Source organism: Haliaeetus leucocephalus, unplaced genomic scaffold (genome assembly GCF_000737465.1).
Source record: "Haliaeetus leucocephalus isolate CR32 unplaced genomic scaffold, Haliaeetus_leucocephalus-4.0 Scaffold722, whole genome shotgun sequence".
In the NCBI taxonomy this organism is placed as follows: domain Eukaryota; kingdom Metazoa; phylum Chordata; class Aves; order Accipitriformes; family Accipitridae; genus Haliaeetus; species Haliaeetus leucocephalus.
In genome coordinates, this window is record NW_010973158.1 from 8,725 (window position 1) to 26,150 (window position 17,426).

General features: G+C 37.4%; 1 protein-coding gene across 2 annotated transcripts in view; it reads left to right on the forward strand.

Moving 5' to 3' along the window:
* The first annotated feature begins 194 nt into the window (after positions 1-194).
* The window catches only part of PAPD4 (PAP associated domain containing 4), a 44,559-nt gene continuing 27,327 nt past the window's right edge, over positions 195-17,426 (forward strand). Inside the window, exons 1-9 of one of the 2 annotated variants that reach the window (XM_010580492.1) lie at positions 195-274; positions 1,383-1,586; positions 2,232-2,348; positions 4,619-4,868; positions 5,963-6,077; positions 6,198-6,289; positions 7,061-7,127; positions 13,044-13,113; positions 16,879-16,955. In XM_010580492.1, coding sequence (XP_010578794.1) covers positions 1,423-1,586; positions 2,232-2,348; positions 4,619-4,868; positions 5,963-6,077; positions 6,198-6,289; positions 7,061-7,127; positions 13,044-13,113; positions 16,879-16,955 — 952 coding nt within the window. In that variant the 5' untranslated portion in view covers positions 195-274; positions 1,383-1,422. Of the gene's footprint in view, positions 275-769; positions 848-1,382; positions 1,587-2,231; positions 2,349-4,618; positions 4,869-5,962; positions 6,078-6,197; positions 6,290-7,060; positions 7,128-13,043; positions 13,114-16,878; positions 16,956-17,426 lie in introns of those variants that run through there. The other variant, XM_010580491.1, reaches the window with a different exon arrangement.

Here is a 17,426-nt window from a genome sequence, read left to right on the forward strand (position 1 = left end):
CGGGCCGCTAGGGGGCAGGAGGGCCAAGGCGCAGCGGGGAAAACGCGGCGCGAGAGCCTGGCGGGGCCGTCACTTCCTGCTGGCGCCTTCGTATCCGGGTGAGGGGGCAGCGCTCAGCTGGAGCGGTAGTTGCCCGCGTCCGGCCCGTGCTGCCGCCTCGGGGAGCCTGCGGGGCGCCCCGCGGTGCCGCCTGCGGGCCCTCCCCGCCTGCCTCGGCTCGGGCCCGGCGTGAGTTCGCCGGCGCAGCGGGGGCCCCCTGTTGCTGTCGGGAGAGGTACTGGGGGTGGGGGTGGTGGTGGGGGTGTCGGTGTCGGTCGGGGCCCGAGCGGTCCGGTGGTCCTGGGCGCCTCCCGCTGGGTGCCAGGGGCTGAGGCTGTGGGCTGGTGGGGCTCCGGTGGCCGCGGGAGCGGGCCGTGCGCTTGGGCTTACCTACGCGGGAGGTGTACCGGCACTTACTTGTGTGCTTCCCCCAAAAGCACACGCTCATTTGGAAGTAGTGCCCGCTGGGACAACTGTCCTGGAATTGTAAAGATTATGAAACACTTTTTGGAGAGCCTGGCAGCTTCTGCCAGCGTAATCTCTGCTGAAAGTCACGGTAAGTGCTGTTATAACTCCTGTGAGACAGCAGTGTTACTGCGCTGTTTTGTTTTGGTTTTGGGAAGGTAACTCCTCCGCTGCTTTTCTTTCTGGTATTTACAACTTAAAAGACTGAAACAGACGCGTTACTTGTGCAACTCAGTCTTGAATTCTGACGTACAGGTTTGTTACTGATGAACTACATCCATAAACTCCTCATGTACGCTCTATGTGATGCTGAGAGTGCCTGGGCTGCTTAGAGATTAATGAGGTGTGTTAACAGGTGTTACATTGCTTGTCTGTACTAGAAATGGAAAAGTTTAGACTGCGCATAAATACCACTCTGATTAAATGTAAATGTCTGGTGACTTTCTTGTCATGCAATATGGGTTTGTTTCTTCAGCAGAATCAAAAGTAAACATCCCCAAAATAACTTTCATCAATACATAATACTTAAAATAAAAAACACATTCCACTGTAATATGTTACTTTTCCTTGAGATGAACACTGTTATGTCTTGTGTCTTGTAATTTTTCTAAAATTGAACTTAAAATGGAAGGGAGCAAATAAAAATTCAATTTTAAACATGAATAAAGTAAGTAGTAATTGTGAAACTTAAAAGTATGTAGTATTTTTATTTAGTTAGTATCTTCTCCTGAAAGGAGGTAAAACTAGCCCACAATCACAATTCTTTTAAGCAATTTCTGGAAATAAATTGCAGATTATTTCAATTTATAAACCAAGAGTTTAAAAGGTAACTAGTATTTCTTGTTGCCTAATTTCAATTTCTTTCTTTTTTTTTAAAGTAGGTGGGAGGATACATGTTCACTTCAGGTAGAAAGGAGAATGTTCCCAAATTCCTCCAACTCGGGTCGTCCACCCTTCCCTCCAAAACAAAAGCAACAACAACAGCAGAGTGATTGCTTCAATAAGCTTCCTCTAAATACACCACCTACTCTTCTCCCTCACCAGCAAGTTACTGATACTCGGTTTAACTTTCAGAATGAAGCGTAAGTACAGTAAGGTTTGATAGTGGGGATTGGGCTCAAAAAGAGAGTTACAGTCTTTTGAAAGAAGTATTTCAGTTTATGGAGAATGTTTGTCACTGTTTTTAACATTAAACTGCATTAAGCTTTAAAAAATAGGAAGGTGTCCTGTAAAACAGCTGTATAATTTCTGTTAGTGACCTGCAAGCTTTAATGCTCTCCTGCATTGTGCATAATGCATGAGATGCCATTGCACAGATTAGATTTAATAATCCACAGTTCAGTTTTAAAGATCTTCAATTGTATTTGTTTACTGAAGAAAACAGAGAGGAGATGAGAAGGGGAAGAACGTTTATCCTTGGGGCTAGATTTGAAGATACCATAGTGTTCTTTAGGCTCTTAAATTTAACAGTACCTTAAGTTAATTTGTTTGCTAACCAATTCTTACACACGTGCTATGAAAAATTACCCTCTTCTATTTTTTTTAATGAAAAATACATTATATACTGAAATATCTTTTCATTTTGAGTAGAAAAGACAGATGTATTGCTTCTAAGAAAAAAGTGATGTGACTTGCTGAGTTTAATGTTTGCTTAAGAAAAACTACCAACCCATAAAAAGCATCTTAGTTATGATATGAATAACAGTTGCTGACTGTGGTCTTTCCAGGGCTCTTCTGAGTGGGAACCTTGCAACTATTCCAGCTGTTACGCAGCAGCCAATGCCTAATGGAAATGGCAGTCCAGCACATATGTCTGATGCCCCCATAGCCTTTCGAGGAAGAAAGTAAGTTCTTTGTGTGTGTGTGATTAATTCTGTTTCTAAAGTACCCATGGTGAAGCTTGTCTAATATCAATTTCTTGTGTAACTTAAATTTTGTTAGAAATTGCAATACTGAATAAAATGTTTTTTGATGAAACAGGCCATGTCATGACTCTTTAAAGCATTTATGTACCTGCTTTTGAGAATTTTAGTACTCATAAGTGACTTAGTATGTGTAGTTTTTCCTCTTCCAACAGCTGTAGCCTTACAGAACTGTGATTTTTACGTGCTTTATTTTAATACTATAATAGATCATAGTCTGTGTGTGCTTGACTATAAGAGGGTTTGTGGTAATTGAGTGTTCTCTTCCTGTTAATTTGTCAAGTTAAGAGTAAGACTGCACCCTCAATGTTTTATGGGAACGTGATGGTTTTCTGATGACACACTAGATGTTTCTCCTGATTTTCTTAATTATGTGGTACTTTATTTTCCAAATACAAAGTGCTAAATTCAAGCATATGTAAGTTAAGTTCTTTTTTTTGGGGGAATTTCATGGAAACATAGTTTTTCTACTTTTCAAAAAACTAAACTTACTTTAATTTACATAATTTCCTTTGTTAATTTGGGTGCAACAGAAAGAGGAATTTCAGATTATTATTCTTTCAGAGGATTATATGATTTTGTTTTCTTTTAACATTCTAGAAAAAAAATCACTTCTTATCAGTTCAGAAATAGTACTTGATATCTGTTTGTTATAATTCTGTGAATCAGCTGATAGGCAGGAAGATTCTTGTAATCTGTCTTCAAAACTGTTTCCTATATGCTATTTCTTTTCCAGATTTAACAGATGAGAAAATAAGTGCAATTAAATATATGGTATTAAGTTATCGTTGAGTATATAACTATCATATTAACTAAAGAAGTTCCCCGTTTCATGCTGCATGCATGTTTTCCTCTTGACCAGTCTGGTTTATGGAAAGCTATGCTGTTTTAGGAGTTTTTTAGTCAACTAGTTAATCCTTAGATCTTGAGTTGACTCTTCTTAAGGTATTTTTGCTGAACATGAGTTCATGCAAGTTCTTCTTGCATGTCAAAATAGGCTGAAACAGCATTATGTTTTGATTTAATGTTACATTATGAGTTCCTTTAAGATTGTGGTTAGGTAATGTTATCAGAACTTCTCTCAGACTTGAAAATTGAAATGATGACTTGAGGTCTCTTCAGCTGAATTTTTATTAATAATACTATCTGTCCAGGTCCCCACACTACTTTGATGCCAGCTTTTCTGACTACAAGAAGTGACTGTAGTTTTATTAATAGTTAATTCTTTGATATATATGAACATATGATTTCATGTTCTTTAATTTAAAAAAAAAATGTACGAGTACCTCCATACTGGTCAACCTTATGCAATACTTAATGTATAAACAAAACATGAATGTCCTCTGTTATTCTTTACTGTGGATGGACCACAGCATTCAAGTACTGATCAGCTTTCAGTGCAACTTTTTCTTAATGAAGAGTTAGATGCCAAGTGGCTGTCTGTAAGATCACTACACCTCTTCAAATACGCTTGAATTCCTGTGACAAATGACTTAATGAGGACATAAACTAGTGTTTGAACATGGAACATTAGGTTTATGACCTGTGTAGCTTAATACAATCATTAGTTAGATTTGTCAAATTAATAATGTTTCTTTTCTGCCCAGATTACACAGTTTACTGTCTGTGCAGTCTAAGACAGAGACAAATGCTACATTTTTGAATGGCTATTGTGATAAGTTTCTCTTCTCCCCTCCCCACTACTGAATTTATTTTATTCATCACTGGGTTTTCAGAACTGACAAAACTTCTCACTGTATTTATGTTGATTTAAAAGAAAAGTACCCTTACGCAGTCTATATGTATCTTTTAAAAAAAAACCAAAACAAACCCCCAAACCCCTATGTTGTCAGCAAACTAGTATGACCAGCTTCCCGAGCTGTGCTGCTTAACTGAGCTTGCCATTTAGGTTTCAATTGGTTGATACAGACATTCTTGTAAAGCAGTTCCATCAATTCACTTCAAGGGTAGCTGCACTTTTGCAGTTGTGTGTTCTCTTTTCCCATTCCAGGTTTATTTTAACTAATATACAGAATGGGCACACCTTTTGTTCTGTGGAATACTAGCTTTTAGTGAAATAGTCACATAATTAAGCATTAGTATTTGTACTTTGTAGCAACTGTCTTCTAATGATAGGTTGAAGCTTGCAAACTAGAGCAATTACTGGTTTTCTCTCTCTCTCTCCCCCTCAGGAGACTCAGTGATCAAAGTATTCCACATGATGTCAAACGGCAGCGGTTTAATTCCCATCGTTCTGAAACAACCATTGTTAACCAAGCAGTGCCTTTACCCGTGGAACATAGATACTCCTTCCCAGGATCAAATCAATCACCACTGTTCCATGCACATTCCATACCAGATTTAACTGGATGTGTCCCTCCGTTGCGATATACTTTGTTTCCAGACCCTATAGAAACCCCACTCCCTGTGGCCAAAGATAAGGTAGTATCTTTCTATGCCTATGCTTTACATCTGCATTCTGAGTAAGCAGGGTCCAATGGTGCTGTGGGAGACCACAAAAATTTCTGCAAGGTTATTTGACAGTGTCATGGCATTTCTATCACTGAGCTGTCATTAGAAGGAATATCAATAAATGTAGCTGCCACTATGGTCTTGTGTAGCCTTGTTGGCGTTTGGAGCGTTTTGGGGGGTAAGGGGGTATTGCTTGTGTTGTTTGGTTTCCATACAAATGTCAGGAAACCTACGTGTCCACTCCAGGAAGTAGAAATTGGAGTGATAGTCCATGTGACACATGATTGGGAATGGGGAAAATCCTGATGGAAAAAAAAAAGCAAAACACCCTAGTAATGTGAGAGAAGCCCATTCTGAATAAATACAGTATTTGGCCTGCAAAGATGTCCTCTACACCTCTTCAGAAGGAGGTAGAAGTTACTGTCCTAGCTGTTCGGGAATATAGAAGAGGATGTATTCTTTAGGTGGACAGTGGAGTTGGAAATGTGTGGGCATGTGGCTAATCAGTCTTTGTACTTTATCTGCACCAGCATGACAGAAGTTTGGGTTTGGTTTTTTTAGTATAAATATGCCTGTTGATTGTAACATATAACACTGTTGTGAAAGAGAAACAGTTAATACCTCCTTCTACCAAAGAACTGACGACTACTTTAGTAGTTTGTGTGGGATAAAAAAAGAAAGCTAACTTAAATCAGTCTTAATATTCATTTTTCTCCCTATTACCGGTAGGCACACTGTTGACATTGAAGTCAGCAGAAGATACCTCTGGTATTTCACTGCTTATTCCCTGAAAGGCTGCAGGTACTGATGAGGCAAAAACTATTTTCTATAGATTGAACAAATCTAAATTTAAAAGCTTTGCAGAAGTTTCTTCCAGGGAGTTGTTCAATATGAAGTCAAGGTGGGTAAAACTCTAGACAATGGAATAGGTCATGCGAAACAATGCTGGATTTCTTTTAAATTTTTTTTTTTAATGCAGTCCTCTGTGTTTTGTGTAATTGCATCTCTGGCAGGAAAGAATGTTCACTTTTCTGTATCCTTACTTTTTGAATATGTGTGTCAAGTTAAGTCAGCAGGTTTTGGAGTTGTTTCAAGCATGTCAGCAACAGACCTGTGATTTGAACAGAAAAGAGCTCTGCAGAACAGAACTCCAGAGAGAAATTCAGCAAATTTTTCCACGTATGTTTTGAATTTGATTACTTAATATCAGTTTCAATGTTCTTCAGGTTCACAGTTTTTCCTTCCTCTTAAACTATGATATGCTACATCAGTTTTTATTCTGCCATTCTTCTGTTACAGAGAGCAGACTCTTTTTGGTTGGGTCCTCGCTGAATGGGTTTGGCACTCGTAGCAGCGATGGTGACTTGTGCCTGGTGGTTAAAGAAGAACCAGTAAGTAATTTAAAACATACAGTTAAAACAAAGTCTGCTTTTAAAATGAATATGCTTTTATAAGACAGGATTCTAAAATGAGAAACAAATGGTCAAATCCTTTTGATTTAATAACATATTTTTGTACTCATAATAGCTATGAACTGTGGGCCCAATAATGTTGCAAATATGAATTTAACCCTATAAAAAATAAGCATTACCTTCACTTCATAAGTGAAAAAAGCGCAGCATAACAGAGAAGTAAATTTCCTAGAATCATGAAGAAAATTGTTTAGAGAACTTTAACTCATTTTAGATGCAGGAACAACTCTTAATAAGTACAATTTTTCATTTCATTATTTAGATTCATAGTCACTAATTTTAGTGAGCAGGCATAAGAAGGAATTTGATATGCAAAGTATCTTAAGTGTTTTTGGTGAGAGAAAATGTTCAAGTAGAATTTAGATTTCTTTTCTCTCAACCTAAGTAGAGCATAACTTTGAAAGAATTGAAGCATCATTGAAAAGGAAGGAAAGGACATGTGTAAGTGGGGCTAGGTTTTCATGAAGTTCTGATTTGTGAATGTCTGATAGTTACTTTGCATACTGAATATGAATTGTTCTGTCTGGCTTTTGCCACACTAAATGTATATGTAGGCTGTGGAATGTGTTGGCACACATGTTCATGTCTTATTCTGAGAATTAATTCTATTTGAAAAGTGAGGCATGCTTACTTGTAACCTCTGAAAGAGAGATACCAACTCTTTTCTTTAATTTTGATGTCGTATTTCAGGTGAACCAGAAGACTGAAGCAAGGCATATACTCAGCTTAGTCCAAAAACTCTTCAGTACTAAACTTTGTAAGTTCCCAGTTATAGTGAGGTGGTAAGATTATTGACAATTATGGAAGAAGTATTGATGCACAATTGTAACTAATTTATGTAATTGCATCTTGTCTAGCTTCTAATCATAGTATTGTTTGGAGAAAAGCTATAAGTACTTAGTAATGTTACTTATCTTGGAGCTGGTGGATAGTAATTAGAAAAACATAATGGTTGCCTTACAAACTAGTGGACTTGAAAAACAGGTAGCATCTAAAATGACTTTTGAATTGTAAAACACAATTGGAGGGGTGGGGAGTGGATTTCTGTTTGGGGAAACCTCTGTTAGTGAACTCTGACTACTCTTTTAGATTTCAGTGCCTTCCTGGGGACAGTAGTCTAAGAATTTGTAAAATAAGATGTCACTCATAGTAGACTGTGTAGAATTGATTATTGGGGGGCGAGGGAGGGGCTTGATACCAGTGAAATAATTAACTTAGGTGCCTAGTGAAGAAAATACTAACTGTTGATAGTACCAGCACATATAGGAGAAACGGGTAAATTCATAAATTCACCTGCAATGGTGAAAGGAACAAACCATGCAGACTTCAAAATTTCTTCATTGGCAAGTATGCATACCCAGATTTCAACAGCTCACTTGAAGAGAGATCCATTGCAGAATAGGCATCTGATATTTAATGGCTTATTACTATTGTATATTGATGTTTGCATAAGGAGTCCAGAACTTAGTTTGGGTTTGCCTAGAATGCAAGTCATTCTAGTGCTTTCTGAGAAGCACCATGATAATATAGTTGTGTTTTCAGGGATCAGAAAGGGAGCATCTAAATAAACTTATCACCCTCTTCTTTTTTCAAGAGTTTGTGTTCTGTGACAGAGCTTTAGACAAAATCAGGTTTGTTTGCCAGGGAATATGAGTATGATACAGACATGATGGTCATGTGGGAGCAATCGCTGAAGGTTTTTGTTTGTGCCATTGCTCATTTTTTATGCTTTCCTAATTCTCCGTTATCTTGCAAGTGCCCTTGGTTCAGCTTCATTTAATCAAAATGTTCTTTGGAATGTGAGGCAGGAAGAAACACTACCGATATTACCACTCCTGTCAGACTCTTAATTGTGCTATGTAGACCTCTTAGATCCTCTCTTCATAATCTTAACATCACTGTGGGCATGAATCCCTATACCTAGCCATCTGTCCTTCTGTCTGTGTATGGATGCTCTGTGGATAGAACTGATAGATAAAAGTTGTTTGAAAATGTTCACCTGATTCAAAATTAAAAGGCTTTGCCATATGGGTCTTCCCCTTTGGATTTAGTTCATTTACAAACTGTAGCTCAACTATGCTAAGGTTCAGTACTTCTGTAACAAGGGGTTTGCCCAGTTATTCTGGTTAAAGCTTATTTAGGCAAATATAATTGCTATCATCCATAATTTCAAAACAGCTTGTGGGTTGGTTTTGGTTGGGGGCAGGGAGGGTGTTCCCCCCAGGCTAGACTTCAGAAGCTAATAGATTCATGTGCTTTTTGTTCGCCTCTGGGGAAACAATCTTAGCAGTATGCACTTCAGTGGTGTCCTGTTGGCACTCCAGGTTTGTGGAGTCAGGTTTATGTGCTTAGAAATGGCTGTTCGTTGATAGCTCCAGATGAGCTGCTAAGTTCTTTCTTAATAGAACTTCAGTTTAAGTGATTTCCTACCTTCTGCTGTCTTCAGAAGTCAGCTGCTGCTTAAACATCAAGGATGTACATACATTTAAAGAGAAGGCCTACAGAAATTGTAATCCTTCTGAGATGTTACTTCAACTTGAGCCAGAATTCTAGATTTGCAACTTCTAAAGGGTTAGCAGTGCATGTGTGCTGCTGCTGTGTACAAGCAAGTGTAAGATTTGTCTTACCAAGCTTCTTTAAGAATTGCAATTTCATTCCAACAGTATTCTGTATTTTATTGCATGTGCTTTTTAACAGCCTAAAAGGTATGAAGCTTCTTCTGATCATTATTTTAAAGTTTTGTGCTGTCCAGTTTATATGCATTCCTGTAATCTTAAGGTAATCCCTCTTTGACAATACTAGTTAAGTATTTCTTTCTTTTGTAGAAGAAAGACTGCAGCGTGTTCTCAACAAGTGTATGAGCTGTCATTAAACTTATTCCTTGCTTCACGCAAGAGAAGGAAATAAAAATAGTTTGGGCCAAACATGAAAGCTAGCAAAGTATGTTCTAAGATGTAAGGGAAGCAAGAAGGGGGAGGAAGGATGTTATTTAAAACAAAGTTCTTGGGCTGGTTTTGTGGAAGAGTTGAAAGACAACAAGAAATGAGGAGGAGATTATGGCATGGGTAATGTTCTAGAGCTTTTTTTAACCTTTTTACAGATCACTTCAGAAACTTGGGAGAGGTTTTTTGTAGCTGTGCCTCTCCTAACATCTTCCTATTTGTTCTTGCACTCTGTGATGTTCCTGTACATTTCAAAATAAGGGCCATAAGAAGAGTGTGATTCTCTGTTTGTTTCACCTTAATTCCATGATTGATAAATTAGGAAGTATTGCAAGTACAGATTAGTTCAGTGTCTTTCACAATTTGTCTTTCTTTAAGGTAAATCACCTTCAGAACTTGTACGTGCCATCTCTTCTATCCTTTGTATACAGATAACTGTGGTTGGTAGATTAGTGTTTCATTCTAGGAGGTTTGGGAAGTAGATTCAAAATTTATCTAAGCTACAGCTTCAGTTTCAGGCTTGCAAAAGGTAACAAGTGTGAGCAAGGAATTTGAGCCCATCAGATTTAAAGTCTTAGAGAATAGGCTTTTCTGTGTTGTCATTCTGCATCTAGAATACTGCTTGAAATGAAGATGTGTTCTTTTTTTGAATAGTCACAGAGTGAAGTAGGTCTTAAAGGTATGCATTGTCTTTCTTCTAGAGCTGGGAGATGTAAGGATAGCAGTAATACATCTTCTGTTTCAAAGACTAGCAGAGTACGTGTAACTTTGACTTATTTGTTCAGACACCTGCACATATCTATTTCTGACAATATTGGCTAACATTCCCAGAACTGTACGCTCAAGTCAATGTCTTTTAGAAATGTGAAACAGTTTTCACCCCAAATTCATGTTACAATGTATTGAAGAGAGTATAATCCAAACCACTGAGAGTAAATATCAAACTGATTAGTCTCTTTGGATTCGTCTCAGCAGGACTCATTTGAAAAACAACTTAGCAGTACTGGGTTGGCTGGTGTTTACTATCTGAATAAATAACGAAGAGCTCATTTTCTCTTATATAAAGAGGTGCAGTAGTGTTGAGACTAGGCTATCAGAGTGGAATCTGCCTAACAGTTTTCTTGTGGGGAATGTGCAACAGCTAGGACAAGCAAGGGAACTTGAACTTGAATGACCATGAAGGACTATGGAGATCAACAATTAATTCATCCTGTGCTGTGTTGTGCCCTCCTAGATTCTTTATAACTCTGGATTCAGACTTCTGTAGTGTAAGCCTATCAATGAAAGCAGGCTGCGTGTGCAGGATGCCAAAGATCTTTTTGGCATATATTATGTTTGGGATTAATATTTTGTACAATTGCTTAATTGTTTATTCTGTAAAAGAAAAGAGAGACTTAACGCTGTTTAATGTGAAATTCTGCATGAATAAGTTATTTATGAAACAGTGCTTAGTCTTCTTTGAAGTGGTTATATTCTTTTTCACAACAGCTGAAGTGGCATTTGTGACTCTTTCATAGACATGCCCAAAACTGTGGAGCAGCTTTGTGGAATTCTTCACATGTATTTTGGTATAGCCGCTCTAGTCATAGCTTCAAGGTCAGATAGTCAGGTTACTGAGGCACTTACTCAACCTGTATGTATTTCAGTATTCCACATCCTGTGTTTGTGACTTATACATACAAGGGAAGAAACAATCTAATGTATAATAGGGATTCTGCTAACAGTGTCATTGGTGTGAGCCAAGAAAGAGGGTACCAGCAGCAAGTTACTGCCTTCTAACATCCTCTTTGCTTTGTTTCACCTTGGGAAGCACATTGGGATTATGTTTGGGGATTTTATTTTTTTTCTTAGCCAGCTAATTTGGCACAAGCATCCATGAAGTGTTGGGAGGCATTTGCAGACAAGGATGTGTTTGGAAATGGATTGGCCCTAGAATGAGTTCAGTTAACTTCTGAAGGGCACTTGAGAAAGGTCATAGTGAGAAAAGTTGAATTGCTGTGGCATGCAGATAGATACCTACCATTGTGTACCATGTGCTAATGCGTTGGGCATATTTGTCTTAAATTTGGTAGTGAAAGGAAAGGAGGCAGAGAGGTCTACATGCTTTATAGCTTCACTGTAAGAACATTCTGGGATGTTGGAGGAGGGATGCTTGGATGTGTCTGTAGGTGCAGCTGGAAAGAGGGGACTCCTGTGTAAGTTGTACTAGATTGTATGTTCAGTGAACGTGGATTTGAGTTCTGTAAGATGCTTCCTTTAACATTAGTAAGTTAATAAGATTATATCTTTTTGAGTGCCACTCCGTGGGTTACTTAGGATCATACAATGCCTTTAAATCCAGATAAAGGATTACCTCAGGTTGAATCTGTCTAAACATGTGTATCCATAGAACGCTTTCAGAAAGTTTCAAAAGAAATTTGTTTTAATTGAATATTGCACAGTAGGGTTTTATCAAACCTGAAATTGTCATCCAAATGCAATGGAGATGACACTGTTTAGTCAAGGTTTCTATCCAAACTATAGAAATAGCTTCCCCGCACTTCCTGCCCTGCCCCCCGTAAAGTGAAGAACAGCTTTTATTTAAGGTTAGTTTGCATTATTTCTAGCTATGTCATACTTATTTATGCTAATTTGAGATTGATTTATAGAAGCAAGGGGAAAATGTATGATGTTAGATATGGGCAAATTCAAGTAGTCCTAGATTTTGCAACAGAAGAAATTACTAAAATCGTGCCTTTTGCCCAAACTCATATCCTGTAACCTACAGGTTCTGCTTTTCTTTGTCTTTTCCATTACTTTCTTGGGTGCATTTCTCACTAAGGATTATGGGCAACTACTAAATATAGCCTGAGATATCATCAAGAGTAGGGAAATCGCAGATAATATGACTCATGCAACAGTTTGGGGGACCTGAGTGCAAACGTGCATTTGCTGGCACTGTGTGAGTCTGGCAGAGCTTAGTATGTTTGGGGTCTGGTGGTCTGGCATTGAGCCTATGTGTCTATACCTTGTAGGTAGTCACCTGAGGTGCAGTCCTGTGACTGTATATTTATTGCATGTCCTATCACCATTAAAACAAAAGGCAGGTAAAGCTTACCCAATCTTTGATGGAAAGTGTTGTCCTGTTTTCTCTAACAATTCAACAGGAAATGTGTTTCTTGGTATGTACCTTAGTCAAATAAACATTTTCTAAGGGAAGTTTTAAGCATAATCAGTGCATAGTGAAGACACAGTTATGTTATTTATTTTACTGATCAGAAAATATTGATTTCAACTGTAAGCAAACTAGACACGATTTAAAAGTACGTGGCTAATCGTGTGTCCGTTGCTACAATGTAGTGCTGGACTTAAGTGTCTGGCCATCCTGGATGGATATGTTCTTGCTCTCCTCTTTTTGACCCTTAATTATAACTATTCAGGATTTCTCTTACAAGTACTGCTCAGTGAAAGCATTATAGAACTGCATTCCTTATGCTCAAATTTCTTGAATATACTTCCCACAGAAAATCTTCCACTAATGTTTTTCTCTGATGTCTAGTGCATTTCGCCCCCCCCCCCCCCCGCAAATATTTTTGCTAAATTTTATAAGTTACTGTTTGCTATAAATCAGTCAATAGGACTCCACTTTAGGTTTTGGGGGTTTTGTTTTGTTGTTGGTTTGTGGTTTGTTTTTTTTTTTTTAAGATCGGCATCTTATATGAAACTTAATTGGATATTTTTCTCCCTTTCAGCAAGCTACATTGAGCGACCTCAGCTGATTCGAGCAAAAGTGCCAATAGTGAAGTTCAGGGATAAAGTCAGGCAAGTATTCTGTTCAATATAATTTTTCAGACTGACACAAGAAAGTACTCTATATATGTACTGTCCATATGAGTAGTCCCATTGAAGTCATGCTTTGTATATTTGTGTCCTGCTATGGTTCTATTGCAAATTTGTACAGCTAGTGTGCAGTCGCAGTCAGCTTACTTCCCTGATGGCCTGACAGACCTCTTGTGGTTGAGATGCTGTTCAGTTTCTGTGGTGTGAATCAGTAGCAGTATATCACTGCCATGGTTTAACCCCAGGCAGCAACTAAGCACCACGCAGCCACTTGCTCACTTCCCCCTGACCCAGTGGGATGGGGGAGAGAATCAGGGGAAAAAAAAGAAAAACTCGTGGGTTGAAGATTAGAACAGTTTAATAGGACAGAAAGGAAGAAAATAATAATGGTAATGATAACAATAATAAATGACAATAATAATAAAAGAATTGGAATATACAAAACAAGTGATGCACAATGCAATTGTTTACCAATCGCTGACTGATGCCCAGTTAGTTCCCAAGCAGTGATCCGCCCCCAAGGCCAACTCCCCCCAGTTTATATACTGGACATGATGTCACATGGTATGGAATACCCCTCTGGCCAGTTTGGGTCAGCTGCCCTGGCTGTGTCCCCTCCCATCTTCTTGTGCCCCTCCAGCCTTCTTGCTGGCTGGGCGTGAGAAGCTGAAAAATCCTTGACTTAGCACTACTTAGGAACAACTGAAAACATCAGTGTGTTATCAACATTGTTCTCATACTAAATCCAAAACATAACACAATACCAGCTACTAGAAAGAAAATTAACTCTATCCCAGCCAAAGCCAGGACACACATTCATGTAATAACATAGTTTGCCTATTCTTTGTAAATAGGACTTTGAACAACTGTCTTGTATTTAAGTATCTTATCCTGCCTATATCCTTGTAAAATTTTGCAGCCCTGTCTCTGTCTTTTAAAAACAAATAAGCCTACTTCTGTGGCCTCTCTTTATAAAGGCATATCACAATATGCTTTTATCACAATATACCTTTATCAGGCAGAAACCCTGCTGTGATAAAACTGAATCTGTCATATTTACAATTTGAACTAATAAATGTCATCCATTTGAGCTTTTCTTGCATCTGAGATTATATAACACTTGTTAGGGTTTTTGCTTCATACTTTTATCATTTACACCTAATCCCATATTTACTTCTGCACACTTCCTTGCCTTTTAAAAATTTGAATAATTTTTATCTATTAACTTTCTCCGCTAACAGTACAGAAGGTTTTTTCTCCCATGCTATCTGAAAGCATTAAACTTGTCAAGCTAAGACTGGAGTTATATGGCTTAGCTACATATAACAATGGTAGTCTTTTCATAGATACACAAAATGTTGAATTCCTGGTACAAATATTGAATAAATTATGGGGTTATAGCAAAAATTCTTTTTCCAATTTAAAATCAGAAAATAAACTTTAAAAAGAACCCTTAAGTATGGAAGTGATTATGTCAGAAGATTGAAGTCTTTTTGTAGGCATTTATAGTCCGTACCACGGTCACTTGCAAAAAAAAGTAACCATCATAATATTCATATACCTCACAGACAGGGATTAAAGAATTCTTTATTTCCTACTAAATAAAAGTATAATCTTCTTAGACTAGAAGCTGCCTATTACATTTTTCAGAGGAAAAAACAGTTCTGTTCACCATCTGGTTTCCTGTGTTCTTTTTCTGGAAGAAGGGAATGGCAGGGAATGACATGACTTTGGGTTGCTTTGTTTTGGTTTGTTTTGGTTTGGGGGTTTTTTTGTTTTTTTTCTCTTTCCAGTTATCTTTCTCTTATGTAACCTGTCACCTCCACCCATATTTTGTCTCTTCATTTAAGCATCTGTCTTCTTCCAATCTCTTATCAGCTTCTGTCTTTCATAGGCTTATACATATACATAAATGCACATTCATTCGTTTTTTCAGAGGTCTTGAAAAATGGATTGAATGTTCTGTACCCAGGTCACTAAGCTTATTTTAGCCAAAACCAGAAACTAAACATGACAAGCTTCCTGTGAAAGCTAGTTTTCTTGATGCCCAGCTGCTGGGAGAAGATGGTAGAATTCAGTGTGTGGTATCTCTGCATCTGCATTCTAATGTGTTGCCAATGGTCCATATTATACCTGAAAATTGCCGTTTCCCACTTACTTTGATTTGGTGAATGAGAAAGCATTCAGATGGTGTTTGTTCTCCTTTTTCATCTTAAAGGGGTTTTTAGTGCTATAACAGTAAGGGAAGATCCATTGCATGTAAAGACTTACTATCTATTTGGTTTTGTAGTCTTTCCCAGGAAATAATTCCAATGCTGGCTCTGCTACCAGACAAGCCTTTGATTAATTAAAAAGATTTCTGTACTACAGAGGATGCAAAAGCTTCCTCTTCTGCTACATTTGATGTGCAGTTGACTCTTCCTCATCTTTAGTGCTTTCAGTAGGACTTGAGTCCCAACAGTACAAAACCTTTTTCACTTGCCATAATTGCTACATCTATTAAATGTGCATATTAAAGTACAAAATAACGGCAATAGAACTTGCTTAATCAGCATATGGTAAATAGTAATCTTGTCAGTTGGAGTTAATTGGAATTGCACATGCAGCCTAACATTTATTTATTATATTTGCTCATACAACTAATATTCTTACTGGTGTTTATGCTTATTTTTACAACTGTCAAGCAGTAGCCCAAGCTTGTAATTTCCTGTACTATTATGTACTATGCTCTTAAAACATAGGCTTGATATTAATTCTGGTTTGAAATTATGTAACATTTCTGATGTAAAGAATGTTTTAATGTAGTTAATGATGTCAAAAACCTTTTGTAGGCATCAAATTAATGTGTTTTATCCAGTTTAATAAATTCCAGGTCCGTGCTCCCCTTACAACAATTCAAGAAAATCCAAAGGAATATTCAGGCAAACAAATGCTATGTGAATTAGACTTGGATATATAAAATGGAAGTAGCTGTACATTGCAGATACCTACTTCTTTGTCAGTAAGAGGCTCTTCCTGTTGCAAGTTATGGTGTTGCCATAGCTTATTGGCTACGAATTTAATATCATTTATTGAGTACTGTGAGTAGTTAAGCTCTCTATGCAATATGAAATTCAGACTTTGGGATGGGGTGTGATATAAATAAAGCAGGTAGTGCTTGTTTGCTGTGTTGTTATTTGCTGTTAACAGCATGAAACAGTTATTAAAACTGTTTTATCACAAAACATGTAATGTTTATTTATAAGCAGTTTTCATTTCAAAGCGCTTGCTGATTATCTCTGACCATCGCTGCAGAAAAGAGATTCTTAACTTTTTGATCTGTTCCAATTCTCCTTCTCAGTTCATTGGCATGATTTCCAAAACTAATACCTCAGAGAATCCTCCTTGGCATCAAAAGTTATCCATAGTAAATCATGTAGCGTGAGTCTAGTTTGGAGAAAGATTTCTTAAAAATAAAAAATAAGTTGTGTGTTAAATTGTCATAAGGTCTAAATCTGGATGTACATGTATTCTCTATGTAAAACAACGATTACATTTTTGTAACAATGGAATTCAAATCTATAAGCAATTCAGGTACTATAAACAAAACCAGAGCAGAAATCACAGCATCAAAATTCTTTTTGAAGAAAGTTTCTAAAGTATTATCTTAAAGTTACATTTCTCCACCTCTGTTACCAAGTAGGCAGTAAATATTCTGAAATTGAATACCATGATGCTTCATTCTTTTTCTTTTCTCCTCCCCAATAGCTGTGTGGAGTTTGACTTGAATGTAAACAATGTTGTAGGAATAAGGAATACATTCCTTCTGAGAACCTATGCATACAGTAAGTTTTTAATGTATTTTCTTATTTCTATAAAATTTGCTTTTTGAATTTGTATTTTGATATTGACAGACTATTAAAATTCAGTTGAATATATCAGGTTACTATATGTATACCTAATTAGCTGCATTAGATAGCTTTAAGATAAGTTCTTGTTGCTCACTCTAAATATATGCAGAAAACTGATATATCAGCTAGGTATGTTTTTAATTGAATATTATAATATTCAGAAGATAAAGATTCTTTGTATTAAGGTCCACATGTTTACTACAAGGGCTGCTTCAGTATTCTGCAGATAACGAGATCGTTATACTAATGATTATCTAGTGGTATAACCTCCAGTTTCTTTTATTTCCTTTCAGCCACTGATAGGACGTGTAGCTGATAGCTAGCTGTGTCTGTATGCTGTTACAGAGTCTTTCCTTGGAAAATCCAAAATACTGTTTCCATTCTTATACCAACCCCAAAACAAAA